The following is a 24,033-nucleotide window of genomic DNA, read 5'->3' on the forward strand; positions in this document are numbered from 1 at the left end:
ATGTAGTAAACTCTGGAAAAGAATTCCAGCAGCCAGCATGGCAATAGACTTTCAATCCGTACCTCCTGGGTTCGAATCCTGCTCCTCATGCCATAAATTTTGTGTCCACCGCAAACAACTTTTGTTTTGCGAATAAAGTAAAGTTTGCTTTGGTCCAACAAGCGTTGCGTCGTGCTTGCGGTTAGGGTTAGGTTTGGGGTAGGGTCAGTAATAGTACATGTTCACCCACATGCGTTGCGTCGTGCTTGCGGTTAGGGTTAGGGTAGGGTCAGTAATAGTACATGTTCACCCACATGCGTTGCGTCGTGCTTGCACCTTGCAGTTAGGGTTAGGTTTGGGGTAGGGTCAGTAATAGTACATGTTCACCCACATGCGTTGCGTCGTGCTTGCACCTTGCAGTTAGGGTTAGGTTTGGGGTAGGGTTAGTAATAGTAATGTCCGAGTCCGACATACAGTACATGTTCACCCGTGGCTTTGTGTGGTGCCACTCAAAGTGACTACTGGGTTGGGCTTGCTGGGTGCATGGCCCAACTCCTTGTATTTCTGTCAGAAGGCGCTGAGGGGTGAAAACACCTGCGTGCGTTATTGACTCACTCCACTGTCCAGACAGACAGACAGACAGACAGACAGACAGACAGACAGACGGGGCAGGCCCTCATTTTCAATGTAGCCGAGATAACACAATAATCAACACAAATGACATTCACATACAGCAACATAAAATAAGCACAGTACTGTACATGAATCGCCTTGCCCAGCCAGCATGCTTTCTGGTGGAGAAGGGTGGGCGCACTTGAAGCGCTGGAAAATATTGGTTCACCGATCTGAGCCCCCACCAGTGATTCTAGCCCTAGCGAACAACATGCATTTAGTTTTACTGTGCATTTAAAACCAGCATAAGCTCAACTAGGGCAACCTGGAGAGCATTACAAGAAAGCTGCAGCTTCCTGGTGGCAAGCTGTGACACCGTATATGACCGTGTCATTAGCATAAAGATGGACATGACAGTCATTAAGTGTAGAGATATTATTAAAGTATCTATACAGTAAAAAAGGACAGGGCCTAAGACTGAGCCCTGTGGGACACCCACTGAGACTGGCCTGAACCTAGATTGAGTGGTCCCGGACTTCACAAATTGTGAGGGACTGCCATTGGATTTTTCATTATGAAAGCAGGGAGTCATAGCTTCAAATTGACATATTGCTTGTTCAGTTTGACCCACCAGTTTTGGAGATATGGCTTATAAAGTAATGTCTTGCAGAAAACAGCGAGTTGTTGAACTTCTGTGGTCTCTACCATTACACCTATCTACATGTTTAAGCATTTATTTCATATTTACATGTCGATTTCAGCTCTGACACTTATTTCAGACATGCTCTAGTATGTGAAGAGTTTGCCTGTGCTATTAACTCATTTTGGGGAAAAAATAAAAAATAAAAAGTTTTTCTCTTCTGGTGAAAAGCTGGAATTTGCGCGATGGCAGTCTCTCAGTCAAATCTGGTCACAATTGATGCCTATATTAGACAAATGTTGTGCAATGTCAGTAGGTGTAGGTTGTGATGGGAAAACCGTACCCATATTTGGAACAGTTACATCACAGACATGTCATAGACGACTGACATCACATATTGAAAACAGCTTGACATCTTCTTCAAATTACTTTGTCACTTCTAAGGTTTACAATTAAAAAGGAGTGCCTCCATCATTGGTTTAAAGGAAAAGGATATAGGAATAGACACGGAATCAACAAAAAACAGGTCAGACGTTCAAATAATTCCAGACGTTTTGCACCATAATCTAACCAAAGCGTTCACACTAACCGTACATATTATCCCGAAGAATGTCGGGTCACGGTCACGGGGGGGACGGACACACCTGCGGCTCGTCGTGCGACGGCGCCCACGAGCCGGCGGAGCGTGGCGTGGAGTTCGGCCTGTGGCGGCGCATCGACGTGGACCGCCTGCAGTGCCTGAACGAGAGCCGTGACGGTGCCGGCCGCACGGTGTTCAAGCCGTGGGACCAGCGTGCTGACCGCCAGCTCTACGTCCAGAGTGACGCCGATCACGAGCTACTGTTCAACGTGCCGTTCACGGGCAGCGTGAAACTCAAGGGCATCGTGGTGTCGGGCGAGGACGACGGCTCACACGCGGCTGAGGTGCGCCTCTACAAGAACGTGCCGGCGATGTCGTTTGACGACGCGGCGGAGCGCGAGCCCGATCAGGTATTTCGCCTCAACCGGGACCCCCTGGCCGAGCTGGAGTACCCCACCAAGATCTCGCGCTTCTCGGACGTCCACCACCTCGCCATCCACATATCGGCGAACTTCGGCGAGGAGACCACGCGAGTCTACTACATCGGGCTGAGGGGGACGTACTCAGAGGCCCACCGGCACCAGGTAACCATCTGCAACTACGAGGCGTCGGCCAACCCCGCCGACCACCGGGCGGAGAGCATCGTCCCGCAAACAAACTTCATCTCCTGAAGAGAGACTGCAGAGAATGTCTGCCTGTGTGACCTGGAAATTGGCTCGTGTCCCAAACTTGATGGGTGCTTAGGTGGTGCAGTCTGCATTGGTAAAGTGCTTGCCTGCCGTGACCATCACTGTGGACTAGTCTGCGGGATAGAAACCGTTGCGGTGCAACAGGTTTGGCACAGTGTCTTTCTTGTATGTGAACAGAATCACACCCGTGTGAAGTGAGGGGCGCTCTCATTCTGGCCAATGCCAATTTACGTCCTTACCTTTGTCTTCAATGTTTGTGTTTACACAAACACTCAAAAATGGCCATTCATTGTCAATGACATTAAATGTTTGTGTTTGCACAAACACTCAAAACTGGCGGCTGGCCATTCATTGCCAATGGCAATGAATGGCACATAGGAGGGCATCGCTCCTACTGGACCTGCACAGGAGGAAGGTCCCACTCGCTGCTGCAGATCAGAATAACTTCCTGGGCTTTAGGAGGAAAGACTGGACAGTACCCAGAAGCCAATGGCTTTGGGGTCTGGTCTGATTGGCCAGATCTCAACGACCTCTGCCATCGGACATGAGTCCAGCTGTCCAACTAAAAATAAAAAAATAAAAATAAAAATGCCCATCTCTGATGGATTAATTACAGACTCCAGTGTGGTAGTGGAGGCTACCCTCACCCTTACAGACTCCAGTGTGGTAGTGGAGGCTACCCTCACCCACCAGGGAGGGGACACTAGACTACAGGAAGAAACGTCTGCTTAGTACAAAACAGACTGAAGCCAAACAACATTGGCGTGGACTTGCCTGCAGGGAAAGTTGGCCTGTGTTGATTCAGCTGATCACTCTGTTTCACATTTGATGTGCAAAATGCTGTTATTGGGGAGGATGTTTTAAAATTCACCATCAAAGCTAGACTGTAAGTATTACCAACCAAGTACAATCTGTCGATCTGGTATCCCGACATACATACTCCACTCTGTATAAACCATCATGATTCACCTAGATCGATGTGTAAAGTTCTCGCCACGACCATATTGTTGACCTAGTGTCTGATGCAGTTCAAAAATATGTGCCATCCAGTGCAGCAATGTATAAACATTCAATAGTGTTACCAGATTGGTTTAGTTGTGCACGCAATGTCTTTGCTAACATCCCAAATACACCTCATGTTGTTTTTGTTGACACCAGTCACAAGGAGGTCCTGATTCTGGAGGTAGGCTGTGTCTTTGATTTGTACATGGACCAGGCATTCCAAGATAAACATTCTAAATACCAACCATTACTCGGAATCATAACAAAACTGGAACGGAACTGGAAGCCTGTACATAAACTGAGTGGCCTAACAATAGCTGGCATGACAAAGAGCAAAGCCAAACAAATTTCCAAATACTGCTCTGTTTCAGCTGTTATAGGCAGTTTGTCTGTGTGGAGGAGAAGGTGCCATGTGTATCCCATGAACTGTCAACCCTGTTATATTTGTTTCCTTGTAAAATTAATTGTAATTTGCGGAAGAACTAAAATGTGTGTGTGACGCGTGTGTGACGCGTGTGTGTGGCACGCGCGCGTGTGTGTGTGAGTGTGTGTGTGTGACTGTGTGTGTGTGTGTGTGTTAACCTGTTGTATTTGCTGCTGTAGCGTAGCTTTCTGTGTGTCGTTCAGCGTCAGTGTGAAGGGTTCAGGGGGCGGGGCAGTGGGCGGGGCAAGGTCAGGGGGCTTGGCATCTGTGCAGCCCTGGCTCTGTTGTCTCCTGAGCAGAGCCAGTTTGTCCTTCACAGTGCGGGGCTCTCGGACCGGCTCCTCCGTCTGTTCCTGCGTTTCTTCCTCATCATCATCATCAACGTCCTGACCAGCAAGATCCTCCTTTAACTACACACACACGCGCACACACACACACACACACACACACACACACACACACACACACACACACACACACGCACACACACGCGCGCACACACGCACACGCGCGCACACACGCACACACACACAAACTAAGAGATTATAGCTCAATCAGCATCCAGTGACAAGTTATAATTAATTACATTAAGTCACATCATAATGACATAAGATTAAAACAGATTGATTAATTTACATTAGATTAGAACACATTCAATTAAATCAAACTAGATTGCCTTACAGCGTAAAGTAAATATAGATTCTTACCGTTTCAAACAGTTCTTCCATTAACTCGTTCACTTCCTTCTCTGCAGGAGAGAGGCAATATTTCAGTTATAAGTTCTCTCTCTATGTGTGTGTGTGTGTGTGTGTGTGTGTGTGTGTGTGTGTGTGTGTGTGTGTGTGTGTGTGTGTGTGTGTGTGTGTGTGTGTGCGTGTGTGTGTGTGTGTGTGTGTGTGTGTTACTAACTGCTGATCCTAACAGCCTTGTCGTCCCTGTAATCTTCTTTATCAGGTTCATCCACATCGGCCAAGAAGTTATACTCTGGATCATCTTCATCATCACACTCATCTGGAGAGACAGACAGACAGGCATGCAGACATACAGACAGACAGACAGACAGACAGGCAGACAGGCAGTCAAACAAACAGACAGACAGATAACACAATGCGATGCAACACATTGTGAGCATCGGTCATATTCACTATTTGAAGAAAATCTAATCTAATCTAAGTAGTAAATTTGTACGCATATTATTGGTAGAGGTCATTGCAGTGTTGTTTTTGGCAGGCATTTTTTTGTTTTAGTCAGTCTTAGTCATTTGGACGAAATGCTTCATTAGTTTTAGTCACATTTTAGTCATTTCCATCGTTGATAGTTGATAGTCTAGTTTTAGTCGACGAAAATGCCAAAGGGTTTTAGTCAGTTTTAGTCAGTATAGTCGACGAAAACTAAAAAGGTTTTAGTCCAGTTTTAGTCAAAAAACTTTTTTGACCGTCCGTATTACAATCATATCTTAAATAATTATATATTTTATGATGACTGAACAGTAGGCCAGTGGTTCCCAAAGTGGGGTCCGGGGACCCCCAGGGGTCCTTGAGGGAGTTCCAGGGGATCCCCAGCTAAACGATAGTTAGAAACCAAATGGACCCTTATGGGTTTGAGAGTGTACAAATGGAACCAAATGGACCCATTTGTACACTCTCAGAGTTAAATTAACATTGATTTTACAATATAAATTGGGGGTCTCAGAGATAGAAATGTCATTAAATGGCCTATTCATCATTTAATAGAAATAAAAATGCCTCATCATTATTATTGACTAAATTGTTCATTAGTCTCGTCTCGTCAACGAAACTTCACACACGTTTTCGTCATATTTTAGGCAACCAAGAGAGCTGTTTAGCTCGTCAGCGTCAGTCTAGTCCTGAATCTTTTTTGCTTATTTCGTCAACGTCAGATATTCATCCTGAAAAAAGGGCCGTTGACGTCGTCATGCCTGACGGTTAGTTATGTCATGTCAAGTCAGCTGTTGATCCTAAACATCGATTTCAATATATTTTGGAGAGTGGCCCCCATTGGGCCACTCGGGCACGCTTCTGTGGTGGCGACGAGCGCAACTTACGAGTAACAAATTGCCTAGTGCAAGGTGAAAGCTTATCCATTGGCTGTCCACCCAAATACATACAGTAGCAGCTCTACAAGCTCACAACACGTCACTACATTAGCCAATACATTGAAAAGCCATTTGAAATAATAATTGAAAGTTTGAAAGCAATGTGAAACATGTGGGGAACAAATTAACCCTCACCTTCATCCCCGAGGATCAGTCCTCTCAGCCAATCGGTCCATTCCCTGTCCTCCTGGCCGAGGCCATAGTCGTACATGTCGGGGGTGATGTCGGGCGCTTGAAGCTCCGCCTCCAGGAGGCCCAGCGGGACGTCCGTCAGCGGCCGCTTGGAGCGAGTTCTGCACGCCACCAGACTGACGTCCTCGTCTACAGAGAGAGGCTGCGCGCACGCAAGCACAGAATACACACACAAATATATACACGCACAAATACAAACACACACACAAAATACACATTTAACCCATTTAGACCCGAGGCCGATTCTTAAGCTGTTGTGATTTTTGAGCGGTGCACACCGCTCCAATGACTGGCTCTGTGTGTCCCTCTGTGTCTATACTACTGTACGTCTGTCTGTCTGGGGTATAAACAGCTGCAATACCGCTGGGTGACCTAAAGTGGCACTGTTGAGCAGCCTATAGGCCCATTCACACTGAGCACTATAACAATAAAAGTATAACTAACAAAAGAAACAGTACAGTACAGTACAGTACAGTACAGTACAGTACAGTACAGTACAGTAACTATCGCAATAAAAGTATAGTTGCACCGCTCAGTTCAGATGGGTGTGATTTTCGTGAATTAACATGCGTGCGTGTGTGCGCGTGTGTGTACCTGGTAAGGTTTCACACACACCGACAGTTCTTCCTCCACAGCATTGAGTTCCTCCAGAAAGGAGCTGTCAGTCGCCGATCTGGATGGCGGGTCCATGGGAGGAGGGGGCGGGCCCATAGAGGCATGCCCCGCCCTAAAACACCTGGACTTCTTCCGAGAACTCTGGATAAAGGACAGACAGACAGATAAGAATACAGTAAAAGGACCACAATGGAAATAAGCTCTCAAGCTGTTTGTATCTTATCGTTGAGAGGTCGCCTGGGTAACATAACATTTCAGGTTCAATTCCCGGCCTCGGCTATGGGCAGAGGTGTCCCTGAGCAAGACGCTTCACCCATAACTGCTCCCCTTTGAACACTTAATATGACCACCTGAGCAGCCATCAGCTGGGTGAAGCCGAAACGGCCCGACAACCTAGCTGATCGGGTCGGTTCTCAAATGTTTTGATTTCAAGGACCTGTGTGTGTGTGTGTGTGTGTGTGTGTGTGTGTGTGTGTGTGTGTGTTTTCTACCTGCCAGGGACTGTTAACTCGACTTCCTCTTGGAGAAGAAGCTGTACTCTCGACATCGCTCTCCAGAAACGTCTACATACAGAAAACAAACAAACATTTTAACACATTCATGAATAAAAGTACATTCAAACACAGAGTTCTATGTTTTTTTTGGCTTTGTTGTGTCACTGTGTGTGTTCTATTTTGTCTTTCTGGTGTCTCTATGTTTTAGCTTTACAGTGTATTTGGCTTTTAACTTTCTGTACAGCAGAGTTGTGAAATGTTCTATATAAATAAGGTTTTTATGTATGCGGGTCAACAGCAAGAAGAAGTCCACTTGGTTCTCAATCAACAACGAGTTAGCCTCGGGGACCGCAGGCATTTTGTTTGTTTTTTTAAAAGAAGAAGCCTGGGCAAACGAGCCAGGAAATGTGTCATAAGAGTGGGAGTAAATCTTGTATTTCGCTAACCAAGAACAGTGCAGAGGGGTGTTGCTCCAAACTGTGTTCTACCAGGGAGGGGAGGCGGGCACACAGATCGGTGAACCAGTAGGATTCACCGGCTGTTTTCGCCGGCAAATTTGACTCCGCCACCATCTAGACATCTATGCTGGGCCAGGATACAGCGGAGTGAGACAGGGAGCCGTAGCTGCACCAGACCTGTTTAACTGGTTCGAGTCCCGACCCTGATGGCCTTTGCTGCGTGTCACTTCCCATCTCTCTCCATTTCTACTTCTACCGTCTACTTTGTTGTGTGGAGTTGTAAAAGGTTGTAAGATTTAGAATCATGTCTCTGGGCTATATTCTGATTTCTTATCAATTTTCATCTAATTCTTCAGACAATAGATTAAATAATGAAGACAATAAAACACATTACATTATATGATTTGTTGTGTTACGTTATGTGTTTCATCATTGTCTTCTTATTATACATTGGATATATTAGATCATTTTATTTTCTTACGTCTTCAGCCGTCTCATCTTCATCCTCGTCTTCTGGTCGATATTCTTCGTCAGAAGAGTCTTCATCAGCCAGAGGAATGTCAACAAACTGAGCCTGAGTATAGGAACATTTTGAATAATTTTGAATATGTTCTAAACACAAATCTTCTCTTATGGGGGTACCTGACAAATGATTTTTAGATGTGGGGTCTGTGGCCAAATACATCGATTTGGTGGTCCTTGACATGAACAACTTTGAGAACCACTGCTTTTTATATATCTGGTCACATTGCGAGGCATTTTGTTTTCAGATCTGTATGGCTGGGCCTGTGGGCCAGGCTACATTGCAACCAGTCTCTGTCTGGCTCCATGCTCTACTTTGTTATTAGTGATCCTACACTGCCACCTACTGGATTTAACAGGTATTGTTACAAGTGTGTTCTGGAGAAAGATTACCTTTTGTACTTTACTAATTTAGTTAGTTTCTGTATTTTCCAGGAAACAAACACACATGCGCGCACCACACGCGTAAATAATAACCCTTCATTTCTGAAGACTATGACGTTCAGTTGTGAATAATGAGTTGAATTAGAAGATAGAAATCAAATTAATTCAGCCGTAGTTTCTCTAGCTGGAACATGAAGCTTCACAACAATCTACAGTGCATTTACATAAATGTACTTTATTTTTGCAAGTTCCAGACAGTGACCATATATGTCCGAACTCCTTCATCACCACAACCCACCCAGAGCACTGAGGTCAGCAGATCAGCCACTACTGTCACTTCCATCCGCTATAACTAAGAAAACAAGAGGTGATCGTGCCTTTGCCGTCGCAGCCCCAGTGCTGTGGAACGGCCTTCCTCCCCACATTAGAGCTGCCAACTCTATAGAGAGTTTTAAATCCCTCCTAAAGACCCACCTATTCTCTCTGGCTTTTAATATTATATAACACTGTTCTCAATGTTGCTTTCTCATTTGATTTGTTTGCTTTATTCCCTTTTTGCTTGATTTTAATGTTCACGTATTATTACCTTTACCTTATGTATCTTATGTTTTTCCTTACCATGTTTTTATTCTTGGTTCATTACTGTTTTATACTGTGAAGCACTTTGGTCAATCTCGGTTGTGAAAATGTGCTATATAAATAAAGGTTGATTGATTGATTGATTGATTGACTAAAAACCTCTATTTTAACAAGGGTTTTGCCTAGATCAATAGTTTTCAACCAGTGGTCCTTGAGGGGATTCCAGGTGGTCCCCAGCTAAATGATGTTTTTAACTCTTGAGAGCGTAACATTTTAAGGCAACACATTGCAATTTGTTGCCTTCAAATAAAGTAATTCTCGGAGCTCTACAAACTGGTGTGTGGATGTTCTTCCTCTTCCTTGATCTCTCCTATGGTACCACATCAATACAGCATGGAATTGTGGACAAAACCTTATCCAACGACAACAAAATATTCTTTAGTTTTGGGTCTGCAATCAAATGGTGTGGTCCGTGGTTTAAATGCAGAATAAATAATGGGCCTTGATATGAAAAAGGTTGAAAACCACTGGCCTAGATGGACTTATTGATGCCTTGTGTGCTTTTTACTTTTTCTTAGCTGAGATCTGATTGTTTTTTTCCCGTTGCAATGTAGCACTTTGAGAGTGGTTCCAATTAACCTTGCGTCACCAGACGTTCCACCTCGGAGGAAAGCCTGGTCTGTGTTTCTAAATCGCCCATGTGACCCGGTCTAGACCGGATCGTAAAATCTAAAAAAGAAAAAAGAAACACTTATTCCGGTTAGTGGTTCCATTTTTTTCCGTTGTCACTTTCTTTTGGTCCCCCCTTTACCTGTTTGTTTTTAGTCTCGCCAGTCGCTACGAGTTAGAATAAAATATGGTTATACCAAACAAACAAGTACTTGAAGAAACGTGACACATTCATATGCCGCATCAAGGCTTTTATTGGGTAGGCCCTAAAATTATGATGCCCTTGATCATGGGGGATTTTGGGTATTTCTGATTCCGGTTTGTGGTTTCCTGCCTAATGACTACAAACCAGTGACTGCAACATGACGTAAATTACCATCCACTCCCGACCGGATTATAAACCCGGAAATGGCATGCTTCCCAGGCTAGGTTCCAATATAAAGTGCGTTACAAATGAAATGTATTATTATTACAGTGCGCGAAATCAAGATCTCTTTTTCAGTTACATCAAATGTCCCCCTATTTCAAACTCTGGACAGACAGACAGACAGACGGATGGACAGACAGAAGGAGAGAGACAGACAGACGGACAGAGGCAGGTCATGAAGAATACAGTACCTTGACTTCAGAACTCTTCCTAACAGGAGATATGTTCCACACTGGAAGCACCTGAGAGAGACAGACAGATAGACAGCGAGACAGACGGTTATCATTTATATTCTGTTTGTGAATGCTGAATATGGTCCTTGGAACAGTTCCACTCACCTCTCCTTTCTGGACGACCTCCTTCATACGAGAACGAGTCATCTTTGGCTCCTGCCGACAGACATATACTGTAAAAGTCAGAAGTCAACTGCGCCTAAATCACAGATTTCATGCATGTCTCACGCTGAGAAGAGCAAACCTAGGTCTGCTATTCTCAGACGTTCTTGATATGTTTTATGTTGTGGTCTATTACGATCTGCATACGACCTGATGTAGTACAATTATGTTCTGATAACAGACAAGACAGACTTACAAACGGAGGAGGGACAGCTTCGGTCTCGTTAATGGCAGCTTTCATCATGGCCACCACATGCTCGTTAGTGATCACTTCCTGTAGGGCAAAGGTCACACAATATTTTTAGTTGTTTCTTTCTTTCTTTTCTTTTTTTTAAGTGGTTAAAAATAATCTTTAAAAATAATAATTTTCTTTTTTTTTTTATATATTTTTTATCCCACGATTTTGTAACCCATTTTTCACCCCTGTGTCAATTATCTAATGTGATCCTGGGCTCTACACACCCTCCGCCAACCTAGTCCCCATATATGGGGGACATGGGGAGAGCAACGGACTTGAACTCATGCTTCCTTCATGCCTGAGTGTCCAAGTTGCTCCTTTACAACTGACAGGGGGGAGTTTCCCTGGTTGGACGTAGCGCGTGGATGGAACACGTTATTCCAACCAGTTCCTTTCCCCTCCATCAGGCGCCCCGGCTGGCCAGGGGGAGGCAGTTTAAAGACCAGGATTACTGCATGTTTTTTGTGAGGGTACCTACCCTAGGGGACATGGGGAGAACATGCAAACATTTTATTTTTAAACTCCGCACAGAAAGGGCCTTTCTGTGCGGAGTTAAAAAATAAAATATTCCCTATTAAGTGGTTAGAGGACCACTTTTCAACCTATCTTCATATAATAGGTCCTCACTAATAATCATGAAAAAATGGCGCAATTTCTTTCGACTCGGTCTGTGTCTCAAAGGAGGGCTGTGGGCAGTTCAGAAACAGTCCTCCTATGTTTTGTAATAATAATCTACAAAGTAACTAAAGTTACAAGTATAAAGTAACAAAACATAATGAAAATACTCAGGTAAAGTGAAGCTACTGTACCTCAAAAGGGTACTTAAGTACAGTACTGGAGGAAATGTACTTAGTTACTTAGATGAAGTTGACTCACGTGCAGGATGTTTCGGACATTGACCGTGGTCAGGTTGTGTTGTCTAGACTTGTTCTCCAGTGATTGGTCCAGCAGCCTGTCAATCTCCAGCTCTACTCCCGCCCCTTCCTCCTCCTCAGAGTCGTCCACCTTCATCCTCTTCCTCCGCACTCCTCCTCTCCTCCTGCCCCTCGCCTCTGGCACGCTCTCCTCTGACACACACACATATACACAATAAACTGTATATTATTATACAACATCTTTATATCTGTCAATGTCTATTTCGATATAGATCTGTTATCATGAAAAGCAGTAATAATAGTAATAATAGTAGCAGTGGAGTGGTAGTACTCAAGGTCAAGGTTCACTTGATTTGTATCCCATGTGAGATATTTGTCTTGGAGTAAAGCATTAGTAAAGCATTAGGCAAAAGTAAACAAACCAACAGTCTAAGTGCATGCAGGGTATCTACTATCTGCACATTTCTAAAGTGACACTTTAACCTTTTTAATACCTCCAAAAATAAAAATAAAAAAACGGAATAATAAGTCCATTACTATGCCAAAGCCACCGTCGGTTTCCAGCGCTAGTTTGAATCCACTCCTCTAGTCCATGAAAAAGCTTGAGTACCCCCCCCCCCCCCCCCAACTCCAAGGGCCCCCTGTTGAAGAGGTTAGGGTTAGGTGTCAATTGTGTCAATTGTAATTGTACCTACCCATAGTAATAACCAGACTGGAGTCGGTGGTATCTTCCTCCACCAGTAGAAACTCCTCTTCCTCGTGTACAGGAAGCAGCGCAGCAGGTTTGGACGTGGTGACTTCCTGGTGTCCAGGAAGCACCGGAGGCGTTGCGGACATGTCGACCCTGAGACGTTTTCTGGCACTGCTCATGATGCCGCGACATGGTCTGGACAGTGGACACTGGAACTGCAACTCTCGACTGCTCCTATGTGGACCCCAAATAGAGAGGATTGATGTAAAATACATGTAAAAAAAGATATTCAAACTTTTGATATTTTTCAAAACATTTCAAAAAGCTTGCAGTACAAAGTCATGCACTGTGAGTTAAATTGCTTGGGGAACGTAAACTATCAAAGCAAACTCCACCTGCCCAAACCTGTTTTTTTTTGCCACAGAGAGAGAGACAGGATACAGGATAAACAAGTGAAATTGGAAGTGATGAAACAGAAAGCTCTGTCTCTCAAAGCATTATGGTTCCGTGTCGGCCCTGCATGGTCTGGTCTTGTGTGTTTATGTCCAAAGTCTGTGTGTGTCTGTCTGTCTGTCTGTCTGTCTGTCTGTCTGTCTGTCTGTCTGTTGTGTTTCCATTTGTCTGGTAGATTATTTATTTTATCACATGCTGCTGTCAATTTCCCTTCTGTGATTAATAAAGTATAACTCATCTCATCAAAATACTTAAGATAATCGCAAACAGATTTTGAACCGGAACACTATACAACTAATACAAGCATCACGTGCTGAACTAACATGGTAACTGTTAGGTGTTCTCTCGAATCTGTCGAACAGCACAGGTCTGATAACCGCATGTAGTCTCACCATGGCTGGAAACGTTATTGTACCGATCCATTCATCGCTACATGTTGGATACTCAAAATGACACTATCCATTCTATGAATAAATCGAATAAATTTTTTGAAACCCACATAGTAAAATGCAGCTGTCACAGCAGTATATACACTACAGTACATAATGTTACAGTATATATGTGCATAGAAAAAGACCATGGCTACAGCTCTCACCGACAATTAAGCATAAGACGGTCACACTGAAAAACTAGAAATGTATTCCCCTCAAAACATGAGATACTGGAACCTTGTTTACACTAGTCACAAATAACCGCTACAGCTCTATCACATGTACACCAGAATGACCAGATGTCACCACCAGACAAGCTCACAACGTGTCGCATGAGCATGTAGATCTGCTATTTTCACTATTTTTGAAGTCATAATCAATGTACCCGGTACAATGGCGGTACATTTTCCCTTGACTGATTGATTTAATTCTTTAAAACAGTTTGCAAATAGTACAGTGGAACGATTTTACAATGATGATAAAAGGATAAACACAAAAATCCCACAGGGCTTGTTTCCATTGTGACCAGGGACAAATTAGCCATTGGGCCAGTGGGGCCGTGGCCCAGGGGCCCTTGGCTCTCAGGGGCCCTTCGGGAAATTGGACCATGCGGTACTAGGTTTGACGCCCTGAAAAGGGCGTGTGGGGCCCTTCATTGGCCATTGATTTTGTTAAATGTAGGTCAAAAAGATGATAAAAACACGAAAATGTCGTTCACACACGCGCTATGGGGGCCCTGCAAGAATTACCGGCCCAGGGGCCCTGGTGGGGGTAACTTAATCCGTCCCTGATTGTGACCCCTTCCTGGAATAGTAGAGTCAAAGGGGCATTCATTTTTGGAGTACCCAAAAAATACACATTCTTAAGTAAAGTATTCTACAGATGAGTTCAAAAGGACCCCAATGGAAACAAGCAAAGAGGCTTTCTTGGTTTCATCCATTTAGCAGACCTTGCATTGTACTCTACATTGTGCTTGCAAAGTGCAAACTGTTAATAAAATATTCAATCAATCAAACAGAAGAAGCTGATATGGGCAAATGTCATTTAGGTATGATAGTGCTGCATCTAGCATGCTAAAACCATGTACAGTTTGCATTACGTCTTCACTCCATTTCTCAAAGCATAATTTTATTCATAACTTATTTTCAAATTGTGTTAATAATAATAATACCGTAATAGACAACTTCACACTGAGGTGCCCACTCTTCCTGTGTGCTACATTGATGTATTGATTGATTTCGATTGATTGTAAATTGTATTAACAGTTTGTAGAATGGTACAGTTCAAAAAACTGCTACGAGTGTAAAACCAGAAAAAGCAAAGCACAAAGACTTATTTACATCAGGGTCCTCCATTTTCAATTCATCAGAACATTTAAAGACATACAAATATGCAATACATTGCTATTCAAGTAAATGTACTCAGTTACTTTGTCCACCAGCATGCACTGAGACAATAGTACGGCTACACACATCATGACACATGGGACACGGACGAAAGGTTGTTTTGTAAACATGTACTAATATGTAATACAGTATTGTTGTATGTATATGTGTCTCTGTGTACAGGGGAGAAGTTTCATTATTTCCATACATGAAGCTAACAGGCAGTTAGCTGACACGCTAAACCCGACGGCTTTTATCAACAAAGCGTCGCTTCAAAGACACAGCGACGTCAACTGAACATGTTTGAATTTAAACGTGTGTTTATTGTTCCAAATAAATAACGTATCGCTCTCTTACCCGCCACAATGTTGCTGCAAAGCAGTGCAAACGTATGTGAAGAAAAAGACTACATATCCGGGTGCGAAACTACATTTCCGGGTGGGTGAGGACCGCGACCAACTTCCGGAAGAATAGACGCCTGCTGGCGTATTGCTGCCCCCGACTGTTGGTCTTGAGTACTGCACCCTGATAATTATTTTCAGACTCAAGACTCAAAGGTTACAGTAGCCTATAAAAAAATTGGTCAGGCATTGGCAAAATTGTCAAGAGGTAGAAATTGTGAAAATAGCGATGAGCCAATCGGCTATTCTCACAGAGGCCTATTTATCTGTGGAATAACCTACCTGACCTGTCAGCTGATTGGATACAATTGGTATCCCACCAACCCCTGAAAATGTGTTTTCTGTTTACTAAAGAGCTGGAGAGACAGGTAGACTCCTGTTTTGATTGATTGATTGATTGATTGATTGATTGATTGATTGATTGATTGAATACTTTATTAGTCAGAACAGAAATATAAACAGCATGATGTGATAAAGTAAAACATTTAAAACAACACAACAAATTCCTGGGAGTCCTTGCGTGCACATCTTCCCCAGTAGACACTAGTGGAGCACAGATTTACTGATCTTACAAGGACACTTCTGCTGTAATAAAAGAGTGGATAGACAATGTACCCCAAGTACCCCAAAAATATAGTCTACATTTAACCACTGCTCTTAAACTTAAATAAATATAACAGAATTCTTAATATTGTAAATGTAGCGTCCCAATATTTGTCCATAACTCCCTCCTCTGAGGGAGCTACATTTTTGGTGAGGGGGTTGTTGGCCAGACTGGTGAACTGTGTGTGGGTTGTGGGTTCGATCCCGGCTCGAAGCACTGCTGCACTTCTAAGCCGTTGTTAGTAGGCTATAATGTATTTATTTTAACCAAAAATAAATAAATAAACGGGATGTAGGCTATTGATTCTTCCTAACCACAAACGTATGCTGGGGGAACATTCACCAAAAGTAGCCAATCTATGAAATGTAAAAATGAAGTTTACAAAAAAAGAAAGTAGCCAATCTACAAGCTCGCAAACTGTCATAATGAGTTTGTGCCTATGTTTTCGTTATTTGATTTTGTATAAGAGCATAAGTAGTCCTTAAATGGCAATGTGTACCTTTAATGCAGACTAATAAAAACTAGAAATGCACTCTCGAGATGCCAACTTGCAGAGAGCGCAAGTGCTGCTACAATCACCAAATACGCAGTGCCGTCTCTACAGGGGGCACTGGGGGGCATTGCCCCCCCCAGATTGGATGTTGTGCCCCTCCAGTCCAGATTGGCCAGTAGTACCCTACCCTACCAATATTTTAATGTTTTACAAATGTTAAATCTATAAGTTCTCCATGATTATTGTAAATATATGTATGTTCAAATTAATTGAATAGTTAAATACAAGGTAATATATGCATGCAGAAGACATTATAATGCTCAACATATTTGTATTTATTTGTTTGTTTGTTGGTGCTGCTGCATAATTGTAGCCTACTTGTAGCCTTTTTCAAGCATCACTTTGTTAATAGGCGACTATTTGTTATACATATAGGGGGGGAGTTGAAAAATGAAGTGCCCCTTTGGAAAAAAGTATGCCCCCTGCTGATTTGTGCCTGGAGACGGCACTGCAAATACGTCATCAAGAATGGTGGTCCCTTATTGGCCAGTGGACAACACCGACATACCCAGCCGATCGCAGTACTTGCACGCTCTGCTTGCGCAAGTAATAAGGCAACATATTAATTGAATAAGTGTGGAAAAAAACATTTGTCTGTGATTAGATTGACTGCTTAATGAACAGTGAAGGCAATATGATTAGTTAAACCCCATGGCTGTTAGCCTAGTCCAGACCATGCAGGCGGTAAATGTGGAATTGCTTTCATGAAACAGAGTCATGGCTAAACATATCCAGGTTAACTGGCTGAATTACTCTGGCAAGACTCAGCGGTCATGAAACTGATTCAACAGGCCCCTGGTCATGGAATGTTGCTGATAATATCATGCAGGGTAGTCATCACCGAAACTCCCTTTTAGGATTGAAGCGGACCTTTTAAAAACCCACCTTTTCACTGTAGTATACTGTATAGCAGGGGTGCCCACACTTTTGTGTGTGTGTGTGTGTGTGTGTGTGTGTGTGTGTGTGTGTGTGTGTGTGTGTGTGTGTGTGTGCGTGCGTGCGTGCGTGCGTGCGTGCGTGCGTGCGTGCGTGCGTGTCATCATCATGTCAGCATCAGATCGGATACACAGGGCTTTGTTAAGCACCTGTTTCTTAAATATATGGTCTAATCTAGGCTGTTCATTTGTGAGCCAATTATCTTAGAGGCCACTTTTACAATTTTCCCTAGGGAGTTCTTGTCTCTGATGCAGAGATTACCATACCAACAAATAATCGAAAAATAAATGACGGACTCAATGTAGGCACTGTAAAACAGTTTCATCAGAGTCTTGTCGACATTGAACTTAGCCAATTTCCTTAGACAGTACAGGTATAATAGTGAAAATAGGTAGATGAATGTTGGTTTTTGCCGAATGTTCCCCTATTTTTAAGACATGCCGACAATAAAGATGCAATAAGGCTGCTGCGGTTAAACTAACAATCCAGATTTTATACACAGCCTTTGTGATCTGGTAGATCACAATCTACTTGTTGCGTTGTGGTGTGTGAACGTGTGCAAGCGTGCATGCATGTATGAATGCGTGCATGCATGTGTGTATTTGTTTAGTTTCTACTCCTTTCTGTTATGACAGTGTGACTGAGTTCTTGTAGGTAGAAGTAGGTCGGGAATGGCTTATTGTCAGTATCAGCCGATGACATGCGAGAAGTGGAGCCTCTCCACTGAGGTGGAGCGCCACACCAACCATCAGCTCACAGCACTTCCCGCACGACTTTCTACACCCAAGCCGTGCTACTCATACGCTGAGATTGAACCCATGAATTGTGGTCCAAACTCCAAAGGCGAGAGCTCTACCGACTGAGCTACCCAGACACAATGTTGTTCTAGTCTAGTCTTCCTTGTCTTGTCCTGTCCTATATTATTTCTCCTCTCTTTTTTCCCTTCTACTAATCCTGAAGCTATGGAAGAATACACATTACTGACATGGATGTCCAGGACACATGACATCACATAACATCACATACAGACACACACACCGCTCTATACCCTGCCTGTATACATTCAGACAGCTAAGAGGCGGAATCGAAGCTAATGAGCTTTTTTAGTCTGAAGTAGTCGGCGAAGCGGCGCTCGGCATAGTCCAGGTATCCAAACTCGATGATCTTGGATATCCTGGCCTGAACGATAGACCACAGGCCCCAGAAGAAGTGTGCCGCCAACGCGTACCTGTTGGCTTCGACGACCATCTCCTCCTCGACGCGCGTCTGCTCCTCCTGCGTGCTGTCCTCAGCGCATCCTCGCTGCTCCACCACATAACTACGAATGAAATGCAGCTGCTGCTCTCTGGTGGGATAGTTCTCATGCTTAGCCTGGTAGAAAGGCCACTGGTCGCACGAGTAATCATACATCCACTCGCAGAAGTGGTTCCCAAAGTCGAAGCCCCTGTAGTTGTAGCTGCTGTACTCAAAGTCTATGAGCATGAGCCTCTCCATCGAGGCCGGGCCCTGGCCTTCCAGGATCAGAATGTTGCCTTCGTGAACGTCGTTGTGACAGAACACCACGGGGGACGGGGTGGACGCCAGCAGCTCGCGGAGTCTCCCCAGCTCCGCGGGCAGGTCTAGCTTCAGGAGCTTGTTGTACTTCTTCACCTGTGCCTCGCGCTCGAACCTCAGCTTCAGCGCCTGGTCCATGTACGTGTCGATGGTCTCAAACAGCCACTGGGGCTCCTTGTTGAAGGGCATCACTATGGCGTGGAAGCGCGCCATCTTGCTGGCGATCTCGGCCGAGATGGCGGGCTCGGATAGCTGCTCTGTGCGCATGCGGACGTTGGGTATGTACTGCTCCAGACGCCCCTGCGGGAAGATGCCGTAGAGCTTTGGGCCGAGTGTGCGCTCGGCCAGGATGGCGAAGGCCACGCTCTCCAGCACCAGGGCGTCCTGTCCCTGCAGGATGGCGCCGTAGAGGCGCAGTAGGACACTGCGAGGCTCCTCCCCCTCGGACTGGACACGGTCAGACAAACTGCACATGTACAGCAGGTTACTGAGGCCACCGGTGACCATGCCGATCTGGAAGTCTGCCTCAGCGACGGTCTTCCATGCACCGGACAGAAAGTCACGACACCACACCAGCGCCTTGGCTTTTGTCTCCCGGTCGACCTCCTCGCTTCGCCCGCCGCCCGGGCACGAATCCGCCTCGGAGTCCTCTGTTTCGGGGTCAGCCCAAGTACTCGGATCGCTGTCGCTGGCTGACACGGGGCTGTCGGCGACCATCTTCTTTAGAAAGAAGGGTTCTCAACTCACTTTTTATAAACTTTATTATGACGTCATCATTATAAACGTCATGATAAAGTCCTTGCTGTTTGACTCAGCGGCTAGAGTGGGCGTGTTAAATTGTTCTTGAACAGAGTATCATTGTCTGCTCTCCCTGACGTATTGTCTTGGCAGGGGTGCGGATTGGGGAAACAAATCCGCACGGTCTTCCATGTGTCCGAATATTTCTCAATGCCATGACTATGGGAACGAAATAATAAAATACTCAGATTAACATATGCAACACTACAAGCCAGTGGTTCTCAACATAGGCCTAACGTTGGTCCGCCAGGGACTCTCCAGCTAAATGATTGTTGGGAACCAAATTAACCCTCATGGGTCTGTAACTCTGAGAGTGTACAAATGGAACCAAGGGTCGAATTGGTTCCATTTGTACACTCTCAAGAGTTAAATTAAAGACTCAAATATTTTACAATAGTAGATGGGGGTCACCGAGATTGACAAAACAAAACGTGACCTGTTGCATATCAAACTGGGGGTCCTTGAAAAAAAAACTAATATATAAATAAAAGATCACACCCGTGTGAAGTGAGGGGCGCTCTTATCATCGTAGTGATCGTACATCCTCATACATCATCTCAACGGATAATCCGTTCCATAGTTATGGGCAGTTGACTTGAATGTGGCATGTCTTTATAAAGCAGGGAAAAAAAGACTGAAAAAAAGTTGTGATCATGTGATTTCTGGGTGTAGGCCTACTCTTCTTCCTTGATCCTGGGATCATTCACGGGCTGTGGTAGAGCGCCCTCTATCATAAACCACTGAAAACACATCATGACAAGAATCTTGTCATTGGCCGTTAACCACTGTGCCGCCTCTGGGCGACTGATTTTACCAGGCGGGATAATAAAGGAATCTATCTATAAAATGGTAAATGGTGCATTTATATACGATAGTGCTTTTATCCAATCGCTTTACATAGATTGTGCATTACATTCACCCATTCACACACATATTCATTCACACACCGATGGCGGAGGAAACCATGCAAGGCACCAACCTGCTCATTGGGAGCAATTAGGGGTTAACTAATAATTCACTAAGTACACTTCGATATAACTCTGCGGGAGCCCGGGATCGAACTGGGAACCTTGTGGTTACCATCTGGCCACTCTAACCCTGAGCCACTGCCACCCCATCAACCTATCCCTCGGGAATCTCCAAGACTTGGCATCATGCCATAACTTTACTTCTTTTTACATTACAGCAGTCATAAATGTCCTGAAGAAGCACGATGGGAACACAGAGGGGAGACCGAATAAGGCACAATAAAGGGTCTTCTTTGACGTGAAGAGGCCCGTGCTTCTCAACGTCCAGGGGCTCCACAATTGGACTGTAACAAATGGAACCAAATAGACCTGTGAGGGTCTCTCAGAGTTACATTAATACTGAAGATTGAGCAGTGTATATCCGGGGGGTCCCAGAGATAAGAAATGCAATCATATGGGGCTCCATGGGCCTGATGCATTTCAAACTGGGTGTCCTGGGAGAATCACTGAACTAAACATTTAACTCCAATGGAACCATTTGGTTCGCATTTGTACACCCCATCGGGAGTTACAGACCCATAAGGGTCCAGCTGGGACCCCTCGGGTGGTCCTTGAACCTGGTGTTGAGAACCAGCGCTCTCATGGACATGGTCATGGACATATTTCTCTGGCTTTCTCGATACCTCTGGAGGGGTTGTTTGGGGGGGTCTTCAAGGTTCCTCCTGGCTCCTCTGAAGGTTCAGTTCACATGATGGCGCAGGGAGAGCGACTCTCTGTGATCTTCGTCAGCGGCTGGCCGTCACGCGCCCTCTGCACGGCCTCCCTGATGGCCTCCTCGTACGGGAAGCCTCCCGTCTCCAGCTTGGAGAAGACCAGCTGCCCGTTGACCTGCACCTCGAAGCTGCTACTCCTCCCCACGAAGCCTGTGACCTCCGCATCGGGGAAGTGCTCGCTGATCAGGCGAGCAAGCTCCCGATAGCGGGGCTTGTAACCTCATGCACCGCAGTACTCCACTCGGACCTGCACAACCATCGCTGCTATAGGCTTTAACGTTTGAGAATTCACTTTATACGACATTCAATTTATACTGCTAGACTATGTGGTCTGGCACCTTGCCCAATTATGGAGATGAGTGAGTCATGTTGTCATACAGGCACGTGCGCACCAGACCCAGAGAGAGAGAGTTGCATCACTAGCATAGACTCCCATTGTAAGAATCCATCCATCGATCTTCAACCGCTTATCCGTAGTCGGGTTGCGATCGAGAGGACGTCCCACACCTACCTACGTGGACGTACTAAAGAAAGATGCTGGTGCAGAAAGCACAAATGAGCTGGCCAGATTTATGGAGAACCGAGATGACTGGAGACGCCGATGGAGGGCATTGTAAGAATTCAATGAGGAAATTCCAGTGTTTGGAACTACGGCCTGCTTTGCAGTGAAATCAAAGCGTGATGCATCTCTCTCTCTCTCTCTGAGACAGGAGAATGAGAGTCATGATTGTGTGTCTTGTTCCATTTCTTATTTTTGTGGTCGGCTGGATCAAAAGTGGTATGCATGGTATGCGTGGTTATAATTGGCTGTTAATGGTGACGTAATTAAGATATGTTTCAATGTTGGGTGGGTAAATGGTAACGTATGTATGTATACATGTACTGTATGTATGTATTTTTGTATGTCGGTAAGAATGGTGGTCCCTTATTGGCTGTTGACTGTGACGTCAAGGTAGGTATATATATTTTATAGATGGGCCATTATGGCCTACTTGTGTGCAACGCGCAAGTTGGCACCTTGCGTCTGTAAGCCGGCATCTCAGGCGCTTCCCATTCTGCATAATCACAATAGTTTGTTGCCAGGCTGATGTTTGTCCATGACTCCTGCATAATCCTTTTCAAGCACCTGCTGTCATAAATGCCCTGCTGAGTGTACATTTTATTGACTAAAACTATGACAAAAAATGTTTGTCGACTGCCTTTTTTCACAGATGAAAGCTAAATTAAAACTAAATAAAAACCAAGCTATGATGACTAAAACTAAGACTAAATATATTGACAATTTCATCAACAAACTAGAAAAAGTGCCCCTCGGGGCACATAGGTCTCCACCAGGGCAGGTCAGGTTGTGGCCTCCTGGTGGCGCTATAATAGGCCAATGTGAAAAGGGTGCCATTTCTTCATACGCCTTTGATGGCAATTAGATGATTTGAGGCATTTTGTTCCAAAAATGTGTTTTGCAAAAATCAACCTGTTGGTGGCGCTATAACAGGCCAATGTGAAAAGGGTGGGATATATTCCTCAGCCTAGTAAGAAAATGTGTGAAAGATTTCATGTAAATTGCACGCTGCGTTCATGATTTGAGGCTTTTGTTCAAAACGGGGCAATCTTGCAAACTGTGAAAGCCAATTATAGCCAATTAGGATGGAATATGAAATATCGGACAGATCCGACTTGCGCACATGACCATAGAGATACTGTGTAACGATTTGTGAGATTTTTGGACAGAATCTGGAGGAGTATTATAAAAAAATGTGTTTTACAAAAGTCGGCCTCCTGGTGGCGCTATAAAAGGCAGATGCGGAAAATGCAGGTCAAAGGTTTGTCCTTGGCCTCTAGGGAGTGTGCATGCAACGTTTCACGCAGATCGGTGCAGTTTTAGGTAAAACATGTGAAAAGCTGCCTCATGGTGGCGCTATAACAGGCCGTTCTGGAAAATGTGGGGCAGAGGTTCATCGTTGGCATCCAGGGAGTGTGTGTGCAAAGTTTGGCATCGACCGGGTTAACGGTGCCGGAGATTAGCTGGTAACAGACGGACGGAAAGACGGACGGACACACACACACACACACGGACACACACACGGACGGAGTGCAAATTGCAAAACATACTCATAAAAAATAAAAAATAAAAACTACACTAAAATGTTGGGAGGGACTAGAGGAGAAGTCATTAAGGTTTGGGGGCAATCCAGACGAGGACGATTTCGGTGTTTCTCGGGCAAGTAATTAGCCGATCTGCCCTTTTTGTCACACGGAGACGGCGTTTTGGGGGACTTTAACGGCTAATTTTGAAACTACCTTCCAGAGTGGGAAAGTTTGGAGACGCGACTTTCACGTCTCCGTGTGTACAGCGAATGCCGCCTAATTTGCTGAAACGGTGATGTCATAGTCCCCTCGCCCCCTCCAAACTAACCAGTGTTAATGGTTTATTTCACCATAACCACTTACATATAAGTATCACAGCTATTTTATATTTGCACATAATGTCTATAAATCTCTTCTCCAAAAATAGCCGATCTGCAGCCCGCACGCACGCAAACAATTGAGCAGGCATGCACGAGAGAGGAGTTGTGTGTGAGGAGCTGATCACAGATAG

General features: G+C 44.7%; 3 protein-coding genes and 1 pseudogene across 5 annotated transcripts in view; 1 reads left to right on the forward strand and 3 right to left on the reverse strand.

Annotated features, from left to right (window-relative positions):
• Positions 1-15,309, reverse strand: part of gon4la (gon-4 like a) — a 31,801-nt gene extending 16,492 nt beyond the window's left edge. For both annotated transcript variants that reach the window (XM_079523046.1, XM_079523045.1), the window contains exons 1-13: positions 15,208-15,309; positions 12,586-12,815; positions 11,892-12,082; positions 10,974-11,051; positions 10,721-10,771; positions 10,574-10,624; positions 8,283-8,375; positions 7,341-7,412; positions 6,829-6,990; positions 6,178-6,376; positions 4,836-4,937; positions 4,634-4,674; positions 4,085-4,336 (exon numbers count right to left, since the gene is read on the reverse strand). In XM_079523046.1, coding sequence (XP_079379172.1) covers positions 4,085-4,336; positions 4,634-4,674; positions 4,836-4,937; positions 6,178-6,376; positions 6,829-6,990; positions 7,341-7,412; positions 8,283-8,375; positions 10,574-10,624; positions 10,721-10,771; positions 10,974-11,051; positions 11,892-12,082; positions 12,586-12,760 — 1,467 coding nt within the window. In that variant the 5' untranslated portion in view covers positions 12,761-12,815; positions 15,208-15,309. The remainder of the gene's footprint in view (positions 1-4,084; positions 4,337-4,633; positions 4,675-4,835; positions 4,938-6,177; positions 6,377-6,828; positions 6,991-7,340; positions 7,413-8,282; positions 8,376-10,573; positions 10,625-10,720; positions 10,772-10,973; positions 11,052-11,891; positions 12,083-12,585; positions 12,816-15,207) is intronic.
• Positions 1,841-2,482, forward strand: LOC306938756 (PITH domain-containing protein 1-like; the record flags this gene model as incomplete). Its single annotated transcript, XM_079523047.1, has 1 exon — positions 1,841-2,482. One exon carries the CDS (start codon positions 1,841-1,843, stop codon positions 2,480-2,482), a length of 642 nt encoding a protein of 213 aa, XP_079379173.1.
• A 3,106-nt stretch (positions 15,310-18,415) lies between the features above and the next one.
• LOC306937963 (choline kinase alpha-like) lies at positions 18,416-19,615 on the reverse strand (the record flags this gene model as incomplete). Its single annotated transcript, XM_079521987.1, has 1 exon — positions 18,416-19,615. One exon carries the CDS (start codon positions 19,613-19,615, stop codon positions 18,416-18,418), a length of 1,200 nt encoding a protein of 399 aa, XP_079378113.1.
• A 1,793-nt stretch (positions 19,616-21,408) lies between these two features.
• Positions 21,409-21,696, reverse strand: LOC306937964 (migration and invasion enhancer 1-like; annotated as a pseudogene). The gene has a single exon. The product of its transcript is annotated as a migration and invasion enhancer 1-like (transcript).
• Between the last annotated feature and the right edge of the window lie 2,337 nt (positions 21,697-24,033).

Source organism: Electrona antarctica, assembly GCF_951216825.1.
Source record: "Electrona antarctica genome assembly, chromosome: 15".
NCBI lineage: Eukaryota > Metazoa > Chordata > Actinopteri > Myctophiformes > Myctophidae > Electrona > Electrona antarctica.